Raw genomic sequence first — 15,224 nt, 5'->3', positions numbered from 1 at the left:
GAGAGACCCAGAGAAAAAGAGATCCAGAGAGAGAGAGAGAGAGAGAGAGACCCAGAGATAAAGAGATCCAGAGAGAGAGAGAGAGAGACCCAGAGATAAAGAGACCCAGAGAGAGATAGAGACTCAGAGAGAGAGAGAGACCCAGAGAAAGAGAGAGAGAGACCCATAGATAGAGAGAACCAGAGAGAAAGAGAGAGAGACCCAGAGAAAAAAAGATCCAGAGAGAGAAAGAGACAGAGAGACCCAGAGAGAGAAAGAGAGAGAGAGACCCAGAGAGAGAGACCCAGAGAGAAAGAGAGAGAGAGACCCAGAGAAAGAGACTCAGAGATAAAGAGATCCAGAAAGAGAGGGAGACCCAGAGATAAAGAGACCCGGAGAGGGAGAGAGAGAACCAGAGAGAAAGAGAGAGAGACCCAGAGAGAAAGAGAGAGAGACCCAGAGAGAAAGAGAGAGAGAGAGACCCAGAGAAAAAGAGATCCAGAGAGAGAGAAAGACCCAGAGATAAAGAGACCCAGAGAGAGAGAGAGAGAGAGAGAGAGACCCAGAGATAAAGAGACCCAGAGAAAGAGGGACCCAGGGACAGAAAGAAAGCTGTCCCAAATGAAGACTATAGATATACATAGAACAGAGTAAATGTATCTGTAGCCTGCTAGCCGCCAGCCTGTAAACATTGAAGAATGGTCTTGGGCTGGACGGGCTTGGTCACCGCGGTGGAAAGTGCAGAGGGGGCACACCCAAAGACATGGACACCACAAAGTCACCGTACATTGTCCATAAACAGGTCTGTCTAGGAGGGAGATGTCTGACCTCAGAAGAGACTACCCTGCTTCTAGTGTCGCTCCGTCCAAATCCCCCACCCGCCTCATTCATCTTCCACGTTGTTGCTGTTGTTGTTTTTCCGGACTCTTTCCTCAGTGGTGTGGTATTGTTTATTGCACTTCCCCGCTTTCACCGTCCCCAGCCAGCCAGAGACAAAACTCTGGCTAATTAGATCGGAAGCAAGAGGGGCTATCAATGGGAATCAGTATTCAAATCAAACAGGCTGCTTTTCCAAACACAAAACAGCAGGAAGCCAAACAGTGTGTGTTGATGAATGGAGAGACTAGGTTCTGTTTGGTTGCCTGGTCTCTTCGGTCTGGCCCGGGCTGGCCTCTGTCTATGGGCAGGCTGGTTAGTTTCCCTACACGCTCAACATTTTAACTAAACCAGTAGACCATGATGGAATATTCACAAAGCATGGGGATAGGAGTGCTGATCTGGGATCTGTTGAACCTATTAAATTAAAATGAATAGACATTGAAGGAATGTATGTGGGTATAGACCAGACAAGTTGTTTTCCCAAACTTGGTCCGGGGGACTCCAGGTTGAAAATGTGTTTTTCTTTTAGCTTTAAGCAACTAATTTAAATAAAGAAAGCTCGATGAAGAGCTGATTATATCTATTAGCTTCATAGTGCAAGGGCAAAACCCAAAATGCACACCCATTACGAGTCACAGGGATGAAGCTTGTCAGTCGTTGCTATAGAGCTTTCAATCACCTGCACAATGAGGACAAAGTCAGACTTGTGAATAGATCTCCTTCACTGCATACAGGATACACTGAGTCCACGCAGCCACATGTGTCTCTGCATCCATCTCATCAATTCACAAATACCAGATCAAAGCCAGGCATCACAACCCCAGTCTGATTCAGCCAGCTGTCAAAGCCCCAGCAACGATCCAAACCCATTTCCCGTATGAAACCGTTGAGGAACAGTTTGGAGAAAAGATCAAACAGGTTTTCTGGGGATTTTTTTTACGATCAAAGGAGTAACCAACCATCCTGTGTGCTGTCCCAGAATGTTATGTATGTTAGCACATTTTTAGGACTGATATATATTGATCCATATCAAATATTACAGCACCACTTCCACTGGCGGCAGAAGTTTTGGGTGAAATATTGTCTGTGGCATATGTGTCTGTGTCTGTGTCTGTGTGCAGTTGAATCTTTCTGTCGTTCTATGTCTGTGTGCGTGTGTGTATGTGTGTGTGTATGTGAAACACAGTAGTTCTCAGCCCAGACCACAGCTTTGCATTTCCACAAACAGGAAACAACAACAAACATGGAACCAAAAGGTGGACAACAAAGGAGAGGAGCCAAAGCGAAAGAATGAGATGTATGTGACACACAGGAAGGACGGACTTCACAGTCGCACAGGCCTTCCTGTCACAGGGGATCTGACGCCTCAGACCAAGCCCAGACACATGCCAAAGACTCACACAGGTGACGTCAAGGCCACAGCCAGATAATGAAGAAGGAAGCGAGAGAAATGGAGAGACTTTGAGATAAAGGGAGACAGAGGGCAAGAGAGAGGGAGGGAGACATGAAGAGATGGTGGGAGAGAGAGACAGAGAGGGAGAGAGGAAGAGTGAGTTAGGGATGGAGAGAGAGGGAGAGAGGATCAAAGTGTACGTCTGCCTTTGATGACACGTCTCAGATAATGAGTGGCACAATTAGAGGAGTTTTACCATTTCCATTACGTCTTATCAAATATTTATCATGCTTTGGCAGAAGATGTCACACTCATGGTTCCACCATTTGCATAACAGACGGCTAATTAAGTAAGGGATATTCAAAGGAAAAAAATAGTCGGAATAGAGAAATGTAGAGGGACAGATATTCCTGAGTCTTCTCCATCTCTCCCTGCATTTGGTTTGCAAATGGTGGGCCTGGTGTCATCAATTACAACCAGCATGTTTGGTAGGGGATGTAGAAGCATAGTGTCCCTAACTGTGCGTCTGTGTATGTGTGTGTGTGTGTATGTGTGTGTGCGTGTGTGTGCGTGTGTGTGTGACGAAGACGCAACGCCGATGCCACCTCCCAGACCCATTAATCACTGCAGCCGGTACCTGAACGAGGCCCAAATTGGGCTCATCAGTCTCGATATTAAACAGGAATCAAGATACAAGGACAGGGAGGGATGGAGGAGGTGGGAGGAGGTGGGAGGTGTGCTTCTGCCCCCTTCTCTTCTCTCGTTATGGTTTATTTCGGTTACAGCGTTACCACATCACTGTGAGACGACCACGGCAAAAGTCTGCCAAAGTCATCTCAACTTTAACAGTTGCAGACTAAAGCTTGTAGAAAATGATCATATACGGACGCACACAAACACACATAACGCTCCAACAGGAGCTTGGTTTGAGAGTGCTCTACATGAGATTTTGGGTAACCAGTAGGTTGACCCTAGGGGTGAGAGGTCAGCTCCCCAAGCTGTCAGGCCGATGGACGGATGAGGTAGGGGAGAAGAAGAGAAGGGAGGATGAGGGATGGCCGTGTTAGGAGGCTGCGACATGATGTGACACCCCATCTAGGAGGATATGGATGAGTCTCTACAACAGGCTGACAGGGAGTAACACTGGTCCCAAACCGTGGGACTGGGTATTCCCCACGACACCGCCCTCAATAGAGAATTTACCCAGTCACCTCAGTGCAGAGGCCAACAGGACAGGACAGGAACTCGCAAAAAGCCCATGGAGACAGAAGAGCGCCTGAGAATGTGACAGCTGTGTATTGATTCTGAGGTGAAGCCCGGTGAATGGATGACCAAGAGACATTAATACTGGAATACACGTTTAGGGGTGGGGTGTTGAAATCCTACTAGGAGATTACAAACATATGGATCCCTTATTAGTGGTTACATTTTTTTAGGACAAGTCAACCATAAAGTGTTCCAATATTGAAATGGTCCAGGAGACAAGCTTTGATTGGTTGGCACTCCCTTTTTAGACATTCTTTAACAAGCCTACATTTCACCCACAAATTAAAAACTAGGACGAGCCGTGAACTACGCTTCAGGCACACGCACACACACACACACACACACACAGAGACACCCATACGCAGGCATATAGACATTTCAACAAAAGATGTGTGAAGTGTCGAATTTTTACAATCCCGTCTGAAGAAACAATCCCCGTCCCGTCAATGCCTCCCTTTCCACGAGAACGGTCATTGCCTGACCACCCTAAAATTCCGGAGAAACACAAAGTTGCAGCCACAGAAAATCCCAACTCACCCGGAGAAGACATGGTCAGACGGGTCCTGTGAGGAAGGTGTGTCAGACAGGGAGCTCCCTCTTCCCATAAATCCTGGTTACCAATTAACTGTCTTTCACTGTGTATGGGTGTGAGTTGGCATGTGTGTGTGTGTGTGTGTGTGTGTGTTCGCATGACGCTTGGAGGCCTGTCTGCCTGCGTGGCGATGCTGCTAACGTGAAGGAATGCGAGTGTCAATGGGACAGAGATAGGGGAAGTGCAGGGAGACGACGAGCTGAAGTAAAGGGCACCACGAAGGTCAAGAGCCTAGCCGAGCAAACAAACACACACACACACACACACATGCAAGCGCACACATGCACACATTGATAAAGGTAATTCCAAATATCATTGGGTTGGATGCTAATAACTTAGTTTGACGATGGGCTCAACAGAGACTGATGGAGAAAACTAGTGGGGAAAATCTGAGTTCTTTTGAAACAGACACCTGTCATGTGAATCCTTGGGAAAGGGAGGGTAGAAATATGCAATAACGTATGAAGACTGCAAGACTGGGAACCTGGACCGGTTAAGACTCAGACACTTTACACCAGGAGACACCTCATGTCCTTCAATCTCCATTCAGTCCTTCAATCTTCAAATCCCCTTTTCTCTCTTTTGCCCTATTTCCTTCTCTCTTTCTTCCTTCATCTCTCTCCCTCTCGGTCTCTCCCAGATCTTTGTCGTGTCGTCTCCTCCTGGCACCCGTGACACTGCAGCTTTGCTGGGGATCCAATTCCAGACTGCAGAGGGGAGGGACAGTGTGCTTCTTTGATAGGATGATGGGATGCAAGGAGGTTTGGGGTGGCTGTGGGTGGAGAGACTAAATCTGTTCCATATGACACCCAGCTCACATGGGCCTCCTGTCTGAGTCCAGGCACCCAGCTCACCATGGGCGGGCAGTGAAGAGACGGGGTGGATGGGAGGTGGGGGATGGGGGGTGTATTGAGATTGCAGAGACACAACAAGCGGTTTGTGATGACAGGGGCCAGGTCACACATCAGGAGCTCTGGGTTGTTATCTCTGTGTGACTGATATACCCCCCCCTCCCCCTCCCCCCCCTCTGGCTCTGTCAAACATGAGATGCATTATTCCACATCCCAGCCCTCACCCCGGTCATCTCTCCGGTGACCTCCTGGGTGGCCGTCCTCACTGTCTCACTCTGTCCTCCTCTTGTTTTGTTCTCCCTCTCCGCTGCTGTCTTAATCTCTCTCTCTCTCCAGTAATTCCCCCCGGCCCGACTGGGTTGACTGGCTCTGGATCAGTGCTGTACCTGTGTCCCACACACAGAGGCTCAGTGACCCTGCTCCCCCCCCCCCCCCCTGCCCCCCCCCCCCCCCCCCCGCCCCCCCCGACCCCAATCCCAATCCGCAGACAGCCAGCGTCCCGTCCCAGCTCCGCTCCTACATCCATTCTAGTCTCGGGGCACGCCGAGCCAACAGAACAAAAGAGTGCCTTGTTTTTCAGTCCGCCCCGCTCATCGTTCAAGAGGCTTAGGGACATTTTTCTCATTTTTGAACAGCTAATGTCTTGCAAAAGTTGTCTAATCTCTTTATGTTTAAGTTGAGATTTGTGTGAGCTCCACCCCCGTCCCCGTGGCCCCCGTCCCCTCCACCGAGACACTGCTGGTGCTTATTACTGGACAGCTATCCAGGCCACTTTAATTAGGCTGGGGCACATCAGCTGGGGCGGGCGGGGGGCGGGTCCACGCCTGGAGTTTGGGGTGCCCTGATTGGTCAGCGTTGCACGGCGTCAGGTGGTGGACGTGTGACCGTAAACATTAAGAGGGGGGCGCAGCGGGATGAATATCCGACGCTGACCCGGGCCAAACTTGAACCAAAGTACGAGGTCACCCATGGGATAGAAGGGAAACATTGCTACTACCTGCGAGTGGTGTTCATCTCAGAGTCTGACAAGCCGGGTTGTATTTTGGAGCTGGACTTTCAGCCAACACCTCACACTACCTCACACAGTAGCCTGAGAGCAGGTTGTAATAAAACCCTGCCCTAATCACATAATTACATACACTAAAAACCTAAACGGGAGGAGGAGGAAGAGGAGGAAGAGGAGAAGCAGAGTGTTGTGCAATTAAACAGGATTTCGAAACTTGTTGGAGTGAGTGACAGCTCGCCGGTGTCTTTGCTCCCCTTTGTCAGGCCAGCCTGTAACCAGACCCCGTGGAAGAACAATGCACTCTGGGAAGGGAGCAAGTACATCCTAATTTCCTCACTGAGGGATGAAAGCAGTTTGGGTTACAGGAAGTGAACCTGATAGGAGATGAGGTGCTACAGCGGCCTCTACATACAACAGCACCTGTAGCACTAAGAGATGAAGGACAGGTCAATGAGACAGTTAAGACAAGAGTCTTATGTCAGGAATCTATGTGTGTGTGTGTATCCTCAGAAACAGTCATTGTTTGGTTCTCTGGTTGCATTACCTCTTCATCAGAAGATGAACTGTGGTCTTCACTTGCTCTATATTTATAAAGGGGCTTAAGCAATGCACAAAACTGTACCGTATTCAGCAGAAAGTGAGACAAAGCTACAGTAGGTCTTAGACCAAACACTGTTGCCACTCCACACTGTTTACATGGCACAAGCCTTCACCTTCAATCAGCAAAGAACTCATTGATTTGTAGGCTATGCCAAATTGCCAGTTGGAATCATGCCCAAAACGTCTTGAATAATGACTGTTCTCGATTAATATACAATGTTCTTCCACAGTGCATAAAACAAAATATAATTTGGCCATGTTCCTTTGTTTTGGTGTTGCCCAATGAACAGAGCCCTGATCTCACAGAATAGAAACAAGCATTGTTCACTATAATGGTGTTACTGTTTGGTTAGTGCAAGTCTACTGCCATGTCGGTCCCCACCACTAGCGCACACATACACAAACGCAAGCACACACACACGCACGCATGGCCACAGACATGCATACACGCATGCACACACACACAAACACACGCAAACACGCATGCATGCCTGTACGTTACACACACACACAGAGGTGGCCTGTAGCATGTCAGGTTGTCCTGGTGATTTCCTTCAGCTGCCTCTTGGGCATGTTGTACCTTCATCATCATCAGTACAAGTAGGAAGGGTCAGGCATGGTGTTGGGCTGGCAACCCTAACCTCTGACCTACTGCCAACCAACAAAAAGATGAACCAGCTTCACTTCTGCTTTCTGAGGGATTACCGGAGTCTTTAGTATAGTGTGTGTGTGTGTGTGTGTGTGTGTGCGCGGCAGCCGTGTGTTGAGGTGCTGTGGGGCGCTACACAAAGAGAGTTGATTGGAAACAGCAGGTGAGCACAGCTAACAAGCGGCGCGTGAATATGTACAGAGAGGAGAAGAGAGAAAATCAGAAGAGAGTTAAAGAGAAGAGAAAGACGGAGGTGGAGGAGGGGATGAGAAAGTAGAGAGAGAGAAAACAGGATGAATGATGAAGAAGACGAAGAGGCTGTCATAACAGAGTCCCTGGCCATCCTCTATGTAATATAGGTCTCCTGTTTCTGTAAATATATGTTATCATACAGTGTCAACCAATGTGTCTCTACAACTGACTGGTATGACTGGTCCCTAACCTTTATCAGGCCACGACCCTGAAAACCGTCAGCCACGGCTGGTGATTTAACCGATCCTTAGGTGTTCCAACAAATGTCTCTCTCTTATTATAGCCGTCCAGTTTCAAACACCTGGGATGTTGGCAGACAAAGCCCATGCACATTCTCATCCCTGTGCTTCATGCTTTTGGACCAGACTCGTTGTTCTGTGTCACCGCATCGGATCGTCTGAAAGAAAAGGCGTTCTGGTTATTTTGGGCAGAAATATGCTGTTACCCAGATAGCCTCAGCCAACTGCACAGAGCTGGAGTGGGGGACTGGGTGGGGTAGCAAAGTGGAAGAGAGGGAAAGAGAGAGACTTTGACAGCCTTGGCGTGGCTTCTCTCTGCAGAGCAGTCAAGGAGTGTGGAGCAAATGAAGATTTTGTTTGCCTTACTAATTTCAAAGGTCACTCCCCATACTCCAAAAACAGGTGCTCTGTGATGTGAGAACAATGGACGATTAACTGACACACACAAACACACACACACACACACACACACACACACACACACTACACAAATGTGCTAAGGGTTTTGAAAGCGCTAGTGTGGTCAATAACCTCTGCAGTGTGTTTGGGTGCGTGGGAGCTTATGCTAATGAGTTAGTTAATGTAGCAATCTGCTAATTGGTGTGAAGGGCAACATTGGCCAACCACACGATTGTGTTCTACCATATCACTCACTAGGTCCACCAACAGAAATGGAAAATGCTCCACAACAAAAGAGCTTTACTGTGAACATGCAATGTTCTCACCTCACACTCTTAAGAGGACTTTTGTTCCTGGTGGAGACAGCCGGGTATCACTTTAACTTGGTTTTCCTTCATACACAGTTCCACTCATTCAGACCACACTATCACACTTCAAAATACAATACGCAAACATTCACCACAAATATCACCCAGCTCATAAAGACTAGCTAACAGCCCCAAACAGCTCATAAAGAACAGTTAATGTCCCCCAAACCAGCTGATAGAGAACAGTTAACATCCCCAAAAATAGCTGATAGAGAACAGCTAAAATTCCCCCAAACCGCTCCTGCATGTCCTCCATTTTGTCTCTCTGGACCTGCCTTGGCATTAGTTATTCAATAAACCCTCCCTCTCTTTTTCCTTTCCATTCAGAGTAGTCTAAGAGAGATAAGAGAGCTAACACCACCACTGGCCAGGCCAGACCAGACTAGATGATAAGTCTAAATAAACAAATGCAAACAGAGGCCTGGTCAGCCAAAGAATGAAAGGGGACAGTTTATTGAGAAACTATTGACTAACGGAACCAGCCCTCTGTATCTCAGCTCGCCTGTATTGACTTCCATTGGTCTTCACTAATTGTCTTTAAGTGCTAAGATATTGGCAGACCCATTGTCGTTGCTTTTTCCTTCTCCAAATGACCAATTAAGCTAAACGGCCTGAGCAACAATTCCCATTGCTCTCGTTGTGGGCGTCGCCCTCCAGTGCTGTTTAAGCGAGTTCATAAATACTCACCTGTCAATGGCACGTGATGTTTTTTTTTTCGTTTTAGTAAGTGGCTCTCTTAAAGAAAACACAAAGACGCCAAGGTCCCGTTCACACGACATGGCGATAGCTGACCACGGTGGTTAACGTGTGACGTTTTAATAACTAGTTAATAACCAAATAACTGGCCAGACGTTAATAAATATAAAACTGTCCCTGGAACAGGAGGTGCTGTTGTTGGCTTCACACGAGCGTCACAACAAGTTCATTCACAAGGCTCCCTTAGAAACCTCACACAGGAGAAGATCTGAGCAGCTTGCGTGTGACAAATGTTTGTTTTAGCTTATTAGATATTTTAAAAGGGTGCAACTCAAGGTGAAGTTGGGCCCCCTTTCATTTTCTTGTCTGATATGACTGGCACATGTCAGTCCCCATTCCACACCGTAAAGTCCCAGGATTGTAACCTTTTTCTACCCACGACCCCATAAGAGACGCTGACCTTTTGAAGTCTGCCATAACAACACGTTGTTTTCGCGCCCTCTCGCCTCGTGTTTATCTTCGCTGAGCCCTGAGCTAACAACAGACAAGGAAGCTCTTCTACCCTACGGCCATTGGCCTTGTGGGCCCGGGAGGCAGGGGGGAGGCGGGGCCTTTTCAGGTGCCAGGTTCAGACACAACTCGGAGCTCCAGTTACACACAGACCTGAGGCGACGCACTGGCCTTCAGGAACCCCCGTCTGTGACAATCACCTGCAGGGTGACAGAGGAAAGGCATCGTCCTCCGCTGCGGTAGTGTTTGCCACTTGTTCCGTCCCGTCGCTGTGGTGCTTCCACACCGTGACATTGTAATGGAAATTCCCTGAAACGGGCATGAGACAAGCGACGCAGGCGGCATTCTTTCAAATGTTTTAGGGTATAAGCCTCAGGGAGTCAGGAGAAGATCTCCAACAGAGAACACAGACGTCCTTAAAGGGTGGAACACTTCCACTTTCCGACAACAAAAATGACTGGTGCTTCCCAAATCCAAACCAAGCTGTTCCAGAACCACACTGGGCTGCTAGTATAGGACAATAACCTCTGCCCTTTTTCATTCCTCAGTGCTAAGCAAACACTGGTACACATTCCTCCTCTCCTGCCATTTTAGCTCTAGTCCAAGCAGACAAAACGGGCATTAAAGCATTAGGAGCTAATGTTTTTGGAAGTGTACGGTATCTTGGTGGGGGGGGGGCTGTCTAATGGTGGAAGGCCAGCACATGGCAACCATTACGTACATAGACCCTCTAATTGCTGCCGACCTGCCTACCGCCTAGAGCCATCCCACCTCTGACTGACTGTGTGTGAGTGTGTGCTTCTCTGTGTGTGCATGTGCGAGTGTGTGTGTGCAGTGGGGGGTGTCACAGGTTCAGTAGGGCAGTCTGTTCACACAGATGTGATGCACACTTTCACAAGCAACACACACACACACACAGGACGACATCACTAAGCTTCCAACTATTCCATTATCTTTATGTTAGCAGATGAAATGTGGGTTTGGGGGATCTTCTCCGTATAACCTTTTGCCTTGGATTGTTTGTTGATTTGTTGTGTCCATCAAGTGTGGTGGCTGTCAGATGCCATGCATGTAAGAGGAGAGGCAAGGGAGGAGAGGACTAGAGGCCCTGCGGAGGAGAGGCATGAGAGGAGAGGACAGGAGGCCCAGTGGAGGAGAGGCATGGGAGGAGAGGACAGGAGGCCCAGTGGAGGAGAGGCATGGGAGGAGAGGACAGGAGGCCCAGTGGAGGAGAGGCATGGGAGGAGAGGACAGGTAGGTGGGCCCGCGGAGGAGAGGCACTGGAGGAGAGGAAAGGAGGCCCAGCGGAGGAGAGGCATGGGAGGAGAGGACAGGAGGCCTCACAGAGGAGAGGCATGGGAGGAGAGGACAGGAGGGCCTGCGGAGGAGAGGCATGGGAGGAGAGGACAGGAGGGCCTAAGGAGGAGAGGTATGGGAGGAGAGGACAGGAGGGCATGCAGAGGAGAGGCATGGGAGGAGAAGACAGGAGGCCCCCGTGGAGGAGAGGCATGGGAGGAGAGGACAGGAGGCCCAGCGGAGCTGGAAGCCGCTAACTGACACTAATGACAGATCTCAGTCCTGGGAGCCAGTGGAGGCTTCTAGGAACCTGAGGCCTGTCGCCTCTTATGTGGACAGAGTTAGGAAAGAGTAGACCGCACGGGGAGGAGGAGGAAGAGGAGAGGGAGGAGAAAGGGGAAGAGAGGGGAGGAGGAGAGGAGAAGAAGGGAGGAGGAGAGTGAGGGCCTGTTCAGGCTTAGCCCTGTGTGCGTGTTTATGAAGGTTTTTGAAGATCCATGTTTGCTTGTGTCCCTTTTGTCATGTTTGTTTGTTTGTTTAAGTGTGTGGGTGGTTGTGTGTTTGTGTGTGTGAGTGTGTGTGTGTGTGTGTGTGAGCAACTGTGTGTGTGTGTTTGTGTAAAACGTAGTGGGCGGAGTAGTGGATCGTATCTCAATGGGAAGATTTACATGGCCACATTGAGAACATACAATTAACGACATGACTATTTACGCCATATCGTTGCATATCTTTCATTTCACCATGGCTTGACATTTTAATTATCTTGTGTGGTGTTGTATCTTAGCTGTCAGGAAAAGTCAGCAAAAGGTTAGGATTAAGGTTAGGATAGGGTTTAAACCAAAAAAAATTGGCAGTTAAATTCAGGCATTGATTCCAAATGTGTCATTTACAGGTTAGGTTTTGGGAAATGTAAAAAAAAAAGGAAGACTAAAAGAGTAGTTGGAGTTGCAGTGCTCAGCCTAGCCTTCACGTTTTAATTACGCCACATGTTGGCATTTCATAGCTGTCGGCAAAAGTGAAACCAAAATGTTTAATGTTAGGGATAGGGTTAAAACAGAACAAACTTGCCGGTTTCTTCCAAATGGCTGATTTAAAGGTTAAGGTTAGGGAAAGAAACAAAAAACACAGAGGTAGAAAACACAACCCTGAAATCTGCTACTTATACACCAATCCACGATCCCCATTCACAACATCCTACAAAACCACAGGCCTACTTCAAGGTCATAGTAATGGTGTACGTACTGGATCACATAGCTTCAGCATTCAGCCTCCCCAACATCCATCTGGTACCTGCAGGACAGACTCATCATCTGGTACCTTGTGCAATTGGGCTGTACTCTGCTGGCAATACTCGGCGCTCATTCAGGGTGGTTGCGGTTGGTGGGTGTCCCTTTGGTTGAAGCCTGGCAATGTGGGTGGATTGATTTCCTGCCTGTTGGGCCCTGTCCGGGGCTTCCCCCAGATAGGGCCACTGTGTCACCAGACTCAGTACCTGGCCGGTTGCTGTCCCTGTCCTTGTCTATCTGGTCATACTTCTGACCTAGTCTAAATTTAAATAGACTCTGGATTTTGCCCACATTAATTTATTAATTATTCCAATTGGAATCTTAATATCTCACCCGGCACAGCCAGAAGAGGACTGGTCACCCCTCTGAGCCTGGGTCCTCACTAGGTTTCTTCCTAAATTTCGGCCTTCTTAGGCAGTTTTTCCTAGCCACTGAAATTCAACACTACTGTTGTTTGCTCCTTGGGGTTTAAGGCTGGGTGTTTCTGTAAAAGCACTTTGTGACAATTGCTGTTGTAAAAAGAGCTTTATAAATACATTTGATTGATTGATTGACTTGTCATCTGGTATCTGCAGGAAAGACTCGTCATCTGGTACCTGCAGGACAGACTCGTCCGGATGAACTCAGCAAGAGAATGTGTTGCCATTCCTAGTCCACATCTCCACCAGGCCCATTCAAACCCATTCCTCCCACACTCCAGACCCTCAGGTGTGTGTATATACATGCACTCAAGAGAGTGTGTGTGTGTGTGTGTGTGTGTACATACGTGTGTATCTGTGTGCTCTCAGACACAAGATCTGGGGGATAATTTATTTGGAGAGACCACACAGGAGACAGCTCAATGTTGAGTAAACACCACATCAAAACACACACACACGCCGTCAGACAGTATGTTCCCTCCCTCTGTGTAATTGGGAAAAGCTGCCCTCCATTAAAACTTGCTGACATCACTTGAGTTAACAAGGCCGCTATAGCAGGGCTATGGCTTTGATTCCATCATGGCACAACAGCAGCCGAGCACCGTGTTCCAACTCAGCTAGTCATGTTTACAGGCGCTCAGTTACGATGCTCCAATGTAGCTAGTCATGTTTTCTGACGGTTAACTACTATGTTTCAATGTAGCTAGTCATGTTTTCTGACGGTTAACTACTATGTTTCAATGTAGCTAGTCATGTTTTCTGACGGTTAACTACTATGTTTCAATGTAGCTAGTCATGTTTTCTGACGGTTAACTACTATGTTTCAATGTAGCTAGTCATGTTTTCTGACGGTTAACTACTATGTTTCAATGTAGCTAGTCATGTTTTCTGACGGTTAACTACTATGTTTCAATGTAGCTAGTCATGTTTTCTGACGGTTAACTACTATGTTTCAATGTAGCTAGTCATGTTTTCTGACGGTTAACTACTATGTTTCAATGTAGCTAGTCATGTTCTCTGACGGTTAACTACTATGTTTCAATGTAGCTAGTCATGTTTTCTGACGGTTAACTACTATGTTTCAATGTAGCTAGTCATGTTTTCTGACGGTTAACTACTATGTTTCATTGTAGCTAGTCATGTTTCCTGAGGGTTAACTAATGTGTTCCAACCTAGCTAGTCAAGTTTACAGTCTCTCAACCACTGTGCTCTAACCTGGCTAGTCATGTTTACAGTCTCTCAACCACTGTGCTCTAACCTGGCTAGTCATGTTTAGAGACGCTCATGTACAGTGTTCCAATGTAGTTAGCCTTGATTTCTTACTATCAACTACGTTCTTCCAGCTAGTCAACTTTACAGACGTTCAACTAGTGTTGAGAATCTTGAATAAAGAAAAACAGACCACCATAAAATTGTCGGATATGTAAATGTCTGATGTATTTATGAATCTCTTTACACTCACACACAAACACAGATGACAGAGAAAAACACAAATGCGCACACACACACACAGCCCATGTCTACTGTGTGGGATCACCTTATCTAAACACAGAACGGTCAACAGTTTATTCACATATCATACACAACCTTTAGGGGAGGGTGTATGAGCATGTGTGTGTGTTGGTACCATAACAGTGTGTGTGTGTGTGTGTGTGTGTGTGTTGGTACCATAACAGTGTGTGTGTGTGTGTGTGTGTGTGTGTGTGTGTGTGCAGGTGATTCCAAACCCCTTCATCCAACCCCCTAAACACCCTTCACCACATCCCTCCTCTATTGACTTCCAGAGGAGGGAGAACCGAAGAGAAAGGAGAGGGAAAGGCACAGGGCTTCTGCATTCAGCTTGAAGTCTAATTAAATCCCAGTTACGTTGAGCTCTCCAAGTTCCATTACAGCGTGAAGACTGCCAGCCTCCATCGCTCTCCATCCCTCTCTCCATCTTTCTCTCCATCTTTCTCTCCATCCCTCTTTCTCCCTCTATATTAACACCTGCTTCTTTTCCAATTAGCCCCACAAATAGAGACAAATGAGCCAGGGGGTTCGCTGATTAATTCACTTCTGTCAAGGACTCCATCGCTAGAAAGCAGTCAGGCGACACACACAGACACACACACACACACCTACACACATACATAGACACACACACACACATCCACACACACACTTACACACACACAAACACAGACACAGACACACACACAAACACACACCTACACACATACATAGACTCACACACACACAGACAGACAGAGTCAGCTAGGGACTAACAGGAGTTAACTTGTTTATGTGACTTCCTATCATTTCTATAGACAATGGACGTCCATATAAGAGCATTATAATCTCAGAGCAATCTATTATAACACGCATGTCATTTACACTGGCCCATTCAGCATGAAAATGGTCCTGCTCCAGTGTTTCTGCTTCAGTGTTTCTGCTCCAGTGTTTCTGCTCCAGTGTTTCTGCTCCAGTGTTTCTGTTCCAGTGTTTCTGCTTCAGTGTTTCTGCTCCAGTGTTTCTGCTCCAGTGTTTCTGCTTCAGTGTTTCTGC

The 15,224-nt window shown here is 47.6% G+C and overlaps 1 protein-coding gene across 14 annotated transcripts in view; it reads right to left on the bottom strand.

The window, feature by feature from the left end:
- prdm16 (PR domain containing 16) overlaps positions 1-15,224 on the bottom strand; it is a 200,973-nt gene that overhangs the window by 148,846 nt on the left and 36,903 nt on the right. The window contains exon 1 of one of the 14 annotated variants that reach the window (XM_029124111.2): positions 4,055-4,159. The exons of the other annotated variants lie outside the window; for them this stretch is intronic. Within the exon in view, the coding sequence (XP_028979944.2) occupies positions 4,055-4,067 (13 nt within the window). The 5' untranslated portion in view covers positions 4,068-4,159. Of the gene's footprint in view, positions 1-4,054; positions 4,160-15,224 lie in introns of those variants that run through there. 14 annotated transcript variants of the gene reach the window in all.

Source organism: Esox lucius, chromosome 12, assembly GCF_011004845.1.
Source record: "Esox lucius isolate fEsoLuc1 chromosome 12, fEsoLuc1.pri, whole genome shotgun sequence".
Lineage (NCBI taxonomy): Eukaryota > Metazoa > Chordata > Actinopteri > Esociformes > Esocidae > Esox > Esox lucius.
The sequence above is the reverse complement of the archived record's forward strand: the minus strand, read 5'-3'. Positions and strand labels throughout refer to the sequence as shown.